Below are 13683 nucleotides of genomic sequence, written 5' to 3' on the forward strand. Positions count from 1 at the left end.
GATCTTGCCCCTGCTCCTATATCAATTTTCAGCTCTCCCTATCCCAGTCCCGACGATCTTCTTCAAAGCCATCCAGACAATAACCAATCGTTTTGTCTGGAAGTGTAGACGCACAAGGGTATCGGCCTCCTTCATGAAAGCTCTCCCAGCCCGGGGCGGTGTGGGGGTGCCAGACTTTAGGGTTTACTATCTGGCAGCTCAGATTCGTGTTATTAGAGATTGGCAAAGGAATGACAGAGGGAAAGTGTGGAGGCCGATGGATAGGGTGGTGGCAGGAGGGAACCTAGAGGGGGTTCTGTGGTTGCCAGAGGTCTGATAGACCTTCCCAAATGTACTGCAGTGATATAACAGCGACTACGGGTGAGGCTTGGGATCAAGCCGTTAAAAGGGTGAACATTACCTCTTTCCCCATCTCTGTATACTCCCCTGCATGGTAATCCACAATTTACTCCAGCACTTACCAATGCGTGGGCTTTCAACCCTTGGTTCCATGGGGGCTGCCGGATGGTGCGGGACATGTTTGTTGGAGTCGAAGTTAAACATTTTGAGCAGTGGAAGAAAGACTTCAGTATAGGGGAGAAGCAGAGGTTTTCCTACCTCCAGATCAGGCATTGGGTTTCCCAGCCGTCGGTTAGGCAAGGGGGGTCTCGTCCCCTCACCCTGTTTGAAAAGTACTTAGCCACGGACACGGGTGACAAGGGTGTTCTGGCTTCCATTTATACATTTATTAAATTGGGAGAAACCCTGCCGTCCAGAAAGCATATGATCAAATGGGAGCAGAACGTGGGGACGGGCACAGAGGAACAGGCATGGGTGAATCTGTGGTCTCAGATCCCGAAACTTACAAGATCTGTCCAGATCCGGGAGATGTGGCTGAAACTGATGTTACAGTGGCACCTAACTCCAGACAAGCTAAATAAAGTACACCCCAATATCTCAGAGTTGTGCTGGAGGGAGTGCGGCGCAGTGGGTTCTTGGGCTCATATTTGGTGGGAGTGTCCAAAAATTGATCAGTTCTGGACTCCGGTTCAGCGGGCGGTCGCCCAGGTGTTGGGAGTCAAGGTGGGTCAAAATAGAGGGCTTGACATATTGGGCCTCAACGGGATCCTTGCAACCCTTGCTACCAAGGCTGACCGCAAGCTCTATGTGATGATGATGTTGTCGGCAGCCCTGGTCTTGGCCCGAAAGTGGAAATCAAAAGGTCCCATCACAAGAACATGAATGGATTGCTAAAATCTGGTCGTTGGTGGCCTTAGAATGGTTCACCTACTCCATCCAAGGGGACCACTTGCGGTTCACTTCAGACTGCGCCAACTTACTTGGCTTTCACTTTGAGTCTCCCGGGCTCCCCCAAACCTGGGGGAGCCCGGGAGACTCCAAGCAAAAGCCGCCGCAGTGAGAAATACAACATTGTTGTATTTGTAAATACTGTAGCTGTGGTATGTACAAATACAAGAACGTTGTTATTCTGACTGCGGCCGCTTTCGCTTGCAGTCTCCTGGGCTCTCCCGAGTTGGGGGAGCCCAGGAGACTCCACACGAAAGCCGCCCCAGTCATTAATACAACGTTCTTGTATTTATGTTTTCCGTGGTTTTTCAACCACGGCAATCACAAATACAACAACGGTGTATTTGTAATTGTTGCACCTTTGCTTTTTGGCTTCATTTTATATTTTCTGTGCTTCCCTGGGCTTAGGGAGCACCGAAAACGTAAAATGAAAGTGAAGGCAGCCTCCTCAGCTCATGTTGAGCTCTGCTCTGGCTGCAGTAAGCAAAAGCTCCCAGTAGGGGGCTTTTGCTGCTTGTTTAGTGCCACCAGGGCAGAGCTTAACATGAGCTGCGGAGGCTGCCTAAAATTACAAAATGGATGTTCCCATGTAAACGCTTTGAGCCTTGTTTGCTCAAAAGTTTACATAGGAACTTTCATAAAAAATATGTTTAATGTAGGTTTTGGATTATTGCCCATCTTTTAAGGCAAGAATATTTTTGAGCGCACTATTCCTTTAATTGCAATGACCCTGATGGTGTGTACCTCTGTCTACCCTGAGGTTTGGCTTCCATTTCCGAATCATACAAACATTATGATGGAACCTAAAGAGTGCATAACATTCTTGACAAGTGTTCCAATTATCTCACATATACAAAGTAAAAAATAAAAAAAAAGACTAATGACAACACTGATAGTGATTAGTAGTTTTCGCCCTCCTTACCTGAGCTTCGAGGGTCTGAATTTTCTCTTTTAAATGATCTATGGTTTCATCTTTCTGTTGTAGTTCACTGTTCAAGTCTTCTATCTAGGATCACAAAGACAGGAAATGCAATCGGTACATGGAAAACACAGCTCATAATCTGCAATAGGCGTCTTTACACAGTTTGGGGGGTGTCAGAAAGGATGCCTGGAGACCAGGTTCATGTTGATAGGTAAAGCAACAGTAGGCTCATTCAAAGCGCACTTTGAAATGCAAACTGAGAACATAATTCCAGGGACAAACAGCCATCTGGGGAGGACACCTCAGCCTGTTTCGAAGGAAAACACATTAAAAAAAATTCAGAGAACCCTACGTTCAAGCAAACCAGGTCAGTGTTTGTGTTAGTTATGTTACAATATGCACCAAACAAGCCTCAACCCACTATTGTTTGAATAAATAGGTTATAAAACTCAAGAAGAAGAGGAAACAATGCTTTGGGGTAGGGGGTGGGAGGGAGAAAAAGTTAAAAAGTTTCTTTCTTGTTGAATAAAGCATGGCCCTTAGTTTGGGGAGAGCGGCGACATTTCACTCACATATGTTACTCTAAAAAAGATCTGCTCTTTCTTGTAATATTGTTATGTAATGCCCTGTTATATGACCTTGAAAAATTCAATAAACTTCAATTTAAAAAATAAAATAAATGCAAACTGAGATACAAAATGGTGAGATATCACCAGCCAGTGCAAAATATCATGTGAAACCCCAACAGTCAAAAGGATAAAGTAGAGGTGTTCCATCCCCATGACGTATCATCCCCTGATACGACACTGGCCTTACTCACCTCAGAGTTCATTAGGATGGTATCAGACCTGCACTTAAAGTATGGGCATGGAAACGTTTGGTTACAGGGGGATAAGAGCACAGAAATTACTGCAATAGGTGTGTTACAGTCTTAATTTATCAACGGGAAGATAGCAAATCCCGATTAGGTAATGTTCACCTTGCAAAATGCATGTGTCCAAACCTAGTGGTTGCCCTGAAGATGATATACATGTCTGTGACAGACTGCGAGTCAAGGTGAAGGTGATTTATCTGCAGAAAGGCGTGTGCTGCTGAACTGACCCTTTACCGAACTTCTCTGTTCCGAAAAAGTAAGGTCAGTGGTTACAGCAGAGCCGGTTTACAGCTCGGCCAGCATGTAAAGTAATCGCTGCCATTCATATAGTTGATACATGTGTATATGTTTACTGTGTGCAGATGCCAAAAGCTTTCAGCAGTCTCACATGCAAGTTCCCCTTTTAGAAGCTCATTTGGAACTAAGGGACCATCTCCAAACCCTACACTGGTCTACATGGCACACCTGACCGCATCATATGAGTAAGGTAAAGTGTTGTCTACTTAAACTAAATATGGAAAATCTACCTCTGGCATGAGGGCAATACATGAAATATAGACTAAGTCTACTGAACCTGGGATATCGTTCAAGTAAGTGGCTCCCGGCTGGAAGCGATTCATGCCCAGTGGGTGGCTCAGCCAGCGAGATACTAAGCCATTGTATGTTAATTTTTCAGGGTTATCGAGTCGGTCGAAGTAGGTATCAAATTTATATGGGATATGTCATACAAAATCAAGCACTTTTATGGTTTAAGCGCTCCAATGATATGAGTAACGCATATTGTGTAGCCAATTGCATTCACCAGGCGTGGTGCGCTAGATCTAAATTACTGAAGATCAGAGGAACAAGGAATTAAATCCCCTGACCTTCAAGTACTATACACTCTAATGTATACAACTAATTTGGTTTTCTAATATTTGTATTAATGACGGTTACTCATAATTTTCCCTTTAGAGCATTTGTGTACACAATTTTTAATTAAGGAAAAGAGTGCAGAGATATCGGAGTCTACATTCGCCCTCGGGGCCAAATGGGTTCTGCTCTTGCACCCAGTTTGTATTGCTATTCTGCACATTTCTCATATCCTGGAGGTCAACTAGCGGGCATTGCTTTTATCATGTATTCAAACAATGCAATCTGGAGGTAATATCAGGACAAAATTGAATTAGTGAGATTAGCTCCTTTGGTAATATTGATAAAAATCCCTCTTTTAATCACGTTATTTAATCTATTCAAGAACTGTATTTTGCCTGCCTTGCTATTTTGCACAATCTTTATGGACCCAGTCATGTAATTTGCCAAAGTGAATTATTGAGAACAGCTCCCCCTGGAAAATTGGTAAAGACTAAGTTTCCCCTTCAAACTATGGTGTTTGATCTATTTAAGAATCGTACCTGGTTTGTACTGCTATTTTGCACATTTTCACATGAGCCTAGCTATGAATTGTGCCTCTCACAATGATGCAATTTGGAGATCATGTTTTGGAAAGAGCCGAATTATTGAGCCTTGTTTAAATAGCTTCTTTATCCATACTGGAAAAGACCAGGTCCTTTCTTAAATGTCATTGTGGTTAAATTGCTGATGTACTGTAGCATTGTTTTATTGTAAATTGTGTTTTAAACCATATTCTCAAATGTTCTTATGATGATTCTTATGTAGTGACAAATGACGAATGTCGAACAAAAGGCAAATGATATCGAAATATATTTGAGCAACAATGCTTAGCAGCTGTTTTGTTACATTACAAGTGGCATCACGTTTATGATTGGCATACCTGCTAGAAACGCCCCCCCCATCCTTTTAAATGTGAGGGTCTTTTCCTGACACAGAAAGGAAGCTATGACCAAATTTCCATTGGACATTTTGGAAATTAATAATGGAAATCCTACGTCATGATATACATAGGATCTTGAATTAACATAATACCCAGTGGCAGTGTTGGGGCCTAAGAGAAATGGGAGGCCGAGTGGATTTAAGGATAAAGCAATACTATCCCAAAAGATGGAAGTACAATTAACTCAGATTATTTCCAGTCCCAAATTTCGAGGGACAAATAGAAATGTCTACCTGTCTTGACTTTCCACTCATTAGCTTTACGGATTAAAGAGCATCTACTGAAAGCCTATTCCCTCTGGGCTGGAATGTACAAAGCCTGTTGCAGATGTCTCTAGGACATGCTTTTTGCCTATGCTTGGAGTTTGACACCAGACCAACATTTGGGGGGGCTTTTCCTTGGCAGGACTGAACCGTCAACAGCTTGGCCCAGGAATTGTTTTGTGCCTCTGGTGAGAATCTCACACTCCACACCCATGAGTTATGTACATTTAAATGAGACATTACTAGAATCGGGTGCACAGGCTAAGAGGAGGGAATGATGAAGGATACATTTATCGGTTATAGACAAGAGTTAGGGACTGGCACATAGACAATGGTTCAAGTTGCAAAAAAGGAAGCATTCTGCCATTTTGAAAATACACTTTTTTTTTTTTATAATCGGAGAAAGGAGTTCAGCCAAACAGGTGGCTGAAAATGCAGCGAGAACACAGTGTAGCATCCACATTTCTACAGCCACCCGAGCCACCCGAGGCCCATCCCCGGGTGTCACCATCTTGATTGTTGAGGCAACAGGGAACCCTTGCTTGTTGCCTCCCCACACCCCATCCCTCCACACCCTCCAAGACATCCGGCACCCTTACCCCCCCACATCCCACTGAACGGCTGAAACCGGTGCTCCCTCCAGTCCTAGGCACCCACCATGGAAATAGAATGGCAGGGCCATCTTTAGCCCACGATGTGTTAAGATAGCCTTAGACAGAAGACCCTTGTTATTTAGCTTAATGCGGATCGAAGATTCACTATAGAATTGTTGTAACAAGTTCAATATTTATGGGGTGCATTCCGCCGATTCTAATTTCTTCCATAGTATAACATTCGATATTGAATCGAAGGCCTGCATGAAATCAATAAATGCAAAGTATAGTGGTTGTTTTTTCATTATGGCTTCCTTTTTGAGTGTAGAGATAAGTAAATTCAGGGCCGTGCCTGTTCCAAGAATAAAACCTGATTGATAGTGATCAAGCATGTTTTTTTCCTGTCTGTCAAATCTCTTAAGAGTAGCCTCACGTATATTTTTCCACTAGTGTCTAGGAAAGCTAAGGGGCGATAATTTGATGGCTTCGATCAGTCTCCTTTTTTATGTATGGGAATAAGCATAGACCGTTTACAAGATGTTGGCTTTTCTGGCTACATTTTGAAATATTGCTAGCAAAATTTGTGACCATAATTCAAGGTGAGCTTTGATGGTAACGTTTGAGATTCCGTCTGGGCCCAGAGCTCTCGATGTGCTTAGTTTTTTTATCTGAAGGAGAATATCCACTGTATCAATGGATAGGTTTGCTGCATGATTTTTGCTCAAATTTGAGAAGGAAGGAAGTGCCCTATTGTCAGCAAACAGTGTAATAAAATGAGATGTCCATTCTGCTTCCCTTATAGTATTCAATAAGTGAGACGACGTTACAGTTCTAGCACCCTTTTTAAGGAGAGTCCCTATTTGTGCGCTGGATTTCTTTGTTAAATATCAGCATGTCTTAATTTTCTCTTTGAGTTTTTGTTAGTTTGTATTGAGTTAAGACATTTTTATATTTAGGGCATATGTTGGTATCTTTTCTTTTGTATTCCGTGATCAAGTTAGCTTTGATGTTTTTTTTCGCTCCCGTCTTTTTTGGCTTTTTCCATTTTTGATGATTGGATCATATGTATGAGCTGCCAAGAATGTCGGGTGATTAGTGAGAGATGATATTTGAGAGAATAATAATAAATTATCTGTGTATAGCTCTTGTAGGTTCTTATTTCCCTTTGGTAGATCTGGCGCTTTCTTTATCCTGCTCGGGAATTTTTCAAGTTTTGGTGCCGATCATTTGATTCGATTCCTGCCCTCTGATTTGTATGGTGGGTTTATACTATTCTCTATGTGCCTGAGGAGGGGGCATGCATGTTATTTCCAGAATGTTATGGTCGCTTGCCTCAGTTCGCTTGCCTCAGTTTCAATGATAGTAACATTTTTTATATTGATATGTACACATGGTCCAAAGTAGCTTGAGTTTTATTTCTTTTCCATGTCGCACAAGGGGGATGTCACCCTCTATATTTCCATTCAGCATAATCAAGTGCATGTTGCCCATAAGATTCATCCAAATTTTAGCTTTGGGAGCAATCACTTTGTCAGTTTGCGATATACATCTTATGTTCAGATCACCCGATATGACCGTCATTCGGTTTAGTGTTTCATCTGCAATTATGTCTAGAAATTTCGTGATGGGATAGAAAAAGACATCTTCAGTTAGTATTTCCGGATTCCACTAAACATTGATTATGGCTGTACATGGGGCTAATGGATGCTTGCTGTTATTGAATTCTTGTTTTAGAAGTTGTATACACGGATGAGGCATGGATATAATGTTCCTAATGCATCTAGTTGTAGAGCCACCAATAGACCAACCATAGGTCTACCTTTGGGTTGTTTCATTGCTTGGATCCAGCTAACTTCATAATTCGGCCACGTCGGTTGCATGGTTATCCATGTTTCCTGAAGTAATATCAGATAAAACGTGTCTAGTTGATGAGTTTCACTAGGTTTTATAAGGTGGGTGAAGCCCCTAGTGTTCCATATACCTATTCTCAAAGTTTGGCTATTATGAGTGGTTAGGCATTGGTCTTTCTGCTGATGTGAATTCGTTTTAATTGCTTGTTCCAGCCATGACCATATGGATTCTCTACGTCTTATTTCATCTTTGAAATGAACCTCTTTCGCCTCTTCCAGTGGATTCTAGGTATTTGATGAGAAGAGCTTGGGGTTTACGTTGAGCCAATGAATGACCGTCCTCATGTGGTAGTTCCCTTCCATGGTTTCTTGATTCCTTTCGTAATTTGTAACAGTAAGATTGAAACCTTGCTTTGAGAGTATTTCCTTTTCTTTCCAGATTAGTTGTTTAACAATGAGCAACGGTGTTAACATTGTAACAGAGTTTATTCTTTTATTTTTCGTTATATATAACGCTTCTGTGTCATTCAATATGATTTGTTTGAGATTGGGGTTGGTTCTCAATAGCGCTAGTAAAGTGGCGCAATTCGGATAGGGATCTCTTCTTTCTCTTTCAGGTATATTACAGTTAGGATGTCGGATGCTTTCAAATTAGATTCACCACGTTTTTTAATGCTCGAGGATGTAGGCGCTGTGCCATTAGAATTGATGTTAACAGGCTTCTATTGACTCCTGCTTGCGTTTTGTCGTGGCCAGTTTTGGGTGAAGTTTCGTTTTCTTATCTAGTGAGGTTTTTAGGAAGGGATGTTCGTCTCTGTTCAAGGGTTTGGTAGTGTGAGTTATCACTAATGTGATCCCTTCGAGAGGGCTTTCAAAATGTCAGATGATATATCTTGAACAGATACATCCTTTTCAGTAGTTTCAGGAAGTGATGTGATAGAATATGTCAAGTAGTTCATGAGCTTGCCACATTTCATCATTAGTACGTTCATCTTTATTAGTGGGCTGATTAGTTGTCACATACAGTTCTTCACTAGAAATGTGTAATGGTTGGAGAGATTTGTTATGTGCTTTGGTTGTTTTGTGAGGTGGTTAGGGCATTTATAAATATCTTTGCTCCTTTGATGTTAGTGTTTTTTTTTTGCTATTAGATTTTTGGATTTCTATTGTTTATTGTTTGTCTCAAAATTTGCTTTATTTCATTTGGCTTTTCTTTTACTTTTTGAATTTAGGAACACTTCGAATACAGACTGTTGAAGCTCAGATGTTTGGTTTTCAGTTGTTGTCATGTCCGGCAAGGTAAATTCTTTGTTATGATCCGGGTACTCTTCTCCATTCCAGTGTTGAGATATAATGATAGCAACTTTTGGTAGATTAATTGAGTTGGATGGAGCATCGCCAATGGTGCCTGTATTTAGATTTTCGTGGTGCTTTTGCACAGTTGGTCGTGTTTGCTGTGGTTGGGTCACTATGCAATTCTGTCACTTTTTCCTTGGCTAATTGATCTCGAATTTCTTGGAGTCTCATTTTTTTTAGGTTTAGTTCTAAGAATATGTGATCAAATTGGGAAGCAATGTTATTTAACATATACGTTTTGTCTATTTTTGTAGTCATATAATTTTGTAATTGGGACTAGTCTATTGTTCATACCTGCCAATGTTATATCGTATGCAGGAAGGGGTAGTTGTTTTAGAACAAAGGAAGGTCTAGGGATTGGTCTTACGAAAGACATGGCAGATAATGCTGTAGAATTGAGTCGCTGGTTGGGAGAAGCAGGATGCATTATGGGAGATTGGGACAGATTAAAGTCTCTATTGTTGCTCTGTGCAAATTGTGTTTCTAGAATTGCATTTGTTTGAGAAAGATACAATGCTTCCCTATCAGGGTGTTCTACATTAGTGTTCTTGTGATTGAGAGTTTTGCTTGTATTTGCTTCGCCGACCTTTGTACACAGTGTTTCCGATAGAGATGAGCAACTGTTGATTTTTAAAAATTCTGAATACAATTTTGGTGGAGTTGGGAGCTCTTCCGCGTGAATCATAGCATCAATCTTAACTGGATGAGCAATAGTCACTGAAGCCCATGCTGTTTTACGCCTGACACAATAGTAAGTCCTCGTCTGATATTTGATTCAGCAGTGCGTTACAGCTGCTTATGGTATTCTGTTTAAGATCTGGCATGGCGGGGTCATATGGTTCGCTGTGTAGAGCATTTGAGTTGGCATTAGTGGTATTGTTTTGTGGTTGTCCCGAGACTTTGAATAGGTCTTTGCTTGTTGGAGGCCAGACGTTTTTAATGTCTGATGACACAGACTTGGAGCGTGCAATCTTGGCCGTTTTGTTGCCGTAGTTTTGGCATGCCTCATTTCTTTCAATTATAAGCGGTCGTTCAAAGGGATTGGTCATATTCATGGGCATTGCAGTTTCCAAATTGTAGATTGACATGTATATGTCTTTCTAACCAAGAATTCTGGTGAAGCTTAGCAAAAGGAAAAAGAAAAAATGTAAAGTCAGATGGTAGTGGGAGCTATCAGCTGCGCTGCTGAACAGCAGAACAGCACTCGTCTACAGCACTCTTGCAGAGTGCATGTGCCTTTGGTTTGATAGGTGAACTGGGTAAAAGAGGCATTTTATTTTTTTATAAAAATGCTTTCATATCAGTTAGTACTTTAATTGTAGTGAGAGGAGCATACCTGGTAGTGTTACAGTAGATTTTCAAAGCAAGACTTACAATAATGAAACAAGCCTGCAGGATAGCAGTAGCGTTTTCCGGTTCACAGGGTCTCACAGCAGAACACTCAACTGAAGCACTCTCAAATAAGCAGGTATACAATTTTGAGAAACAGACAGCGGCAGTTCCTTTGGCGGTAGGAGACATGAAAATCCTACTTGTCGCAATTGTGGGGGACCAGACTGGGTCGAGGCAGGGTGCCCTGTAGTAAAATTAGATGAGGATGATGATGCGCATGATGCAGCACCTTTTAACAACATTAGGGCGCAAGTGTGGGATGCATTGCGCTGGGTGTACTCCAACACAGCGGATTTACAGTCTATGATGCAGGATACTATGGGAGACGAAAAAGATGTTGCTTAATACATTTTAAAAGTGCAGGAGATGTGACGAGCGAAGACGCTTGACCAGTCAGACCGATCAGTTCCTCTTTTGTATTTTGTTATCAAAAGGGGGTTGCCTAAGGAAATTCAGAAGGCGCCTGACAATACAGTGGGTACAGAGGAGAAGGCGTGGGCCGAGGTTCAAATTATAATACACCATTGAAAAAGGATTTAAGAATGACAAAAGGAAAAGGCAGGTGGAGGAAGCGAAACTAGTTCAGAAAAAGTTAGCTAAAATAGCAGTGGAAGGGGAGGCAACGGGAAACACTGAGAAAATTCAGTGGAGCAGGCTGCAGCTTGCACAGACGTACGGATAGCAGCGCGTTGGCCAGGTGGAGGACAGGGACAGTGGGGTGGTGGAACCCCACATCAGTATCCTGAATGGCATCAAGGAGGTCAGTAACGGGGAAGAGGGTTTCCAAGGGAAGAGAGGGGAATGAGGGGTGGGGGGGTTCCGTGGGATGGGTCCTTGAGGTGGTATAGGACCATGTCAGTGCTGGAGCTGCGAGAAATTAGGACATTTCGCAAGAGAAGGCAGAAGTAGGCAGGGGGCTGGGTATAATGCATATAGTCAACATACCCCAACACTACCGCAGCCACCCAGGTTCACCTCCATACCTTTACGAAATGCATCAGTCCGACACACAGTTGACCCCAAATCTCCCTACACCTGCTGTCCCAAGCACTGTCTAATGTGCAACCGCAAACATCCCAGCAGAATGCTTTATACAGAGGTCAAATGCCGACACCTAATATAGTACCGAATGTGACAGTAGCACCCTACCGAGGGGTCAGTGTCATGGGTGGAAACCCCTTCCTTTACATTTCCAGGTACCAACACTTATCCTGATTTGGATAGCCCACAGAAAGCTCTTGAATGTCCAGTCCTGTCCAGGACTACCCACACCCTGATGAGGAACCCTTGGTGGGTGCTTAGATAGCTAATACGCAATTCATTTTTATGGTTGATACACGTGCCACTAAATCATGGATCAGTAAAGGAAACTGCCCGCTATCAGGTAAAACTCTCGATACACTAGGATTCTCTGGGGCGGTCACCACGGTTCCCTACACAGAAAAGGTAGCTATCAAAATAGGAGGGAAAGTGGTGTCTGCACCCTTCCGATACTCAGAGGCCTTTACAGACCGTGGGGTGGTATGCGCCACCCCATGTATGTGTGCCTTAACAGCAATAGTTATCATTCAGGCTCGAGGAGGGGAGGTCGTTGTCTGCGGTATCCAGCTATGTTTGTCTATGGAACAACAGTGTTGCTTGAAGCGGTGCCCAGATTGGCAAGGCGTGTTGGCGGGTACCATCAGATTTCATTTTCCGACCCGTGGTTACCCCAGAGCTTGTGGCAGGCACGATATTGGCCCTAGATTTGCAGGGCCTGGTTGTGTCAGCTAAAAGGATTGTTGTGGTTAGGACAGGTACTCATGGGTGCGAGTGGCGCACAGTGCTGTGTATTGACCCAACTGTGCCTCTCAAGGAAGTGACAGATGCAGAGTTGTTTGAGGACAGTGATGACTATGCAGAAATTGTGTTGGCAATTTGTATCCCTTGCGATATTATGGCACAATACCAGGAATGTACAATGTTCTTTGATGGCTCTTTTCACCCTGCCCCCATTTACTGAGAGTGACTTAGAGCAAGTACCAGAAAGGTTATGGACAACCAGAACCCATGATGTAGGGCTTTTGCAGGGAGTGGCGTTGGTTAGGAACCCATTGGCCAATACTCCTGACTCCGGCTGCTCTTATTGGGGCTGAGGAATGCCTAGGTATGCTGAAATACCTGCTATCCTGTCATGGAAAGCCTTGGTCAAGGAAGGTGTATCCTGCACCTCCTCGTCCTGCTGATACCCTGCAGTAGCTGGGACCCCTGGATCCGTAGCAGGAGTCTGTCAGTGCCGAAAGAATTGGTACCAATGTGGAGGCCGGTGTTAGAACAGGAGTGGGTGGCGGTGGGGGCATTGGTGATGGTGGAGTAGGCTGTGCAGGCACCGGCAGAAGTGGCAGTGTGGGAGGCAGCATGTCATGTATTATGCCCCTCTCGCCATCTGCGGTGACCTCACGAGGGACAGAAATCTGTTGAAGAAGTGTTCTTCACAGGCAGACTGAGATTGCTCGTGGGCAGCCGCCGGAGGAGAGTACGCCTGTTGTCTGGAGCCCCTGAGAATGCATGCCCTCAGGGTACAGAGCTCCAGTGAAGGTCAGGTATGATGTGGTCCAGGTGATCAGAGTCATTGGAACTCAGTCTGCCCTGGAGGAAGGTTTGCATCTCTGTGGTTCTTCATATCCATGGGAGTCTGCCCTGGCTGGAGTGCTTTCCTCCCTTTGGGGGTCTGGCCTGGGCACCATTATGTTTGCCCGAGCTGCCATCCTGTCCGTGCCTTCCGCACATGGACCTGCGTTCTAAGCAGGCCTGGGCTTGGCCTGGTCACATAGGCTCTGCCCTGCCTTGCACTTAAGGCGTGTGCCTGGTAGGCACTTGGCACTCGGCCATGGGGCCGGTACTGCTATGTGCGTTGTATGTAGGCACTCCCTCGGTCCGGTACCAGAGCCTGATAGCTCCTCAGCAGTGGAACCGGTAGGGACCATAGACCCCCCTCAGCTGTTAGGCCGGTAGACGTGAGAGCCTTGGTGTCCTTTGCGCTAGTGCAAGGGTTCGACTGACTCCTCACACCAGAAGACTTCCCTGGGAAGGTGTCACCTCTGCGGGGTGCTTTAGAGAAAAGAATGCTTACCATTTTGTTTTTTCCTCTCACGTATTCTTTGATACTTTGACAACAACTCCCTCCATCACGCAAGACGGTTTTGACGGTCCGGGGCATGACCGCATCGCACGCGGTGCGCCATTCCCATCCATGGTCTTCACCAAGACGCAGAACACGTGTGGAAGGAACTAACGCAAGACAGGCACCTGTTGAAGCAGCTTGCGATCGAA

At 43.8% G+C, this 13683-nt stretch overlaps 1 protein-coding gene across 4 annotated transcripts in view; it reads right to left on the reverse strand.

The window, feature by feature from the left end:
• CCDC68 (coiled-coil domain containing 68) overlaps window positions 1–13683 on the reverse strand; it is a 459254-nt gene that overhangs the window by 110305 nt on the left and 335266 nt on the right. For all 4 annotated transcript variants that reach the window (XM_069627009.1, XM_069627008.1, XM_069627010.1 and 1 more), the window contains one exon: window positions 2210–2293. In XM_069627009.1, the coding sequence (XP_069483110.1) occupies window positions 2210–2293 (84 nt within the window). The remainder of the gene's footprint in view (window positions 1–2209; window positions 2294–13683) is intronic.

The sequence above is a fragment of the Ambystoma mexicanum genome, chromosome 6p (genome assembly GCF_040938575.1).
Source record: "Ambystoma mexicanum isolate Mex_15411 chromosome 6p, UKY_AmexF1_1, whole genome shotgun sequence".
In the NCBI taxonomy this organism is placed as follows: Eukaryota; Metazoa; Chordata; class Amphibia; order Caudata; family Ambystomatidae; genus Ambystoma; species Ambystoma mexicanum.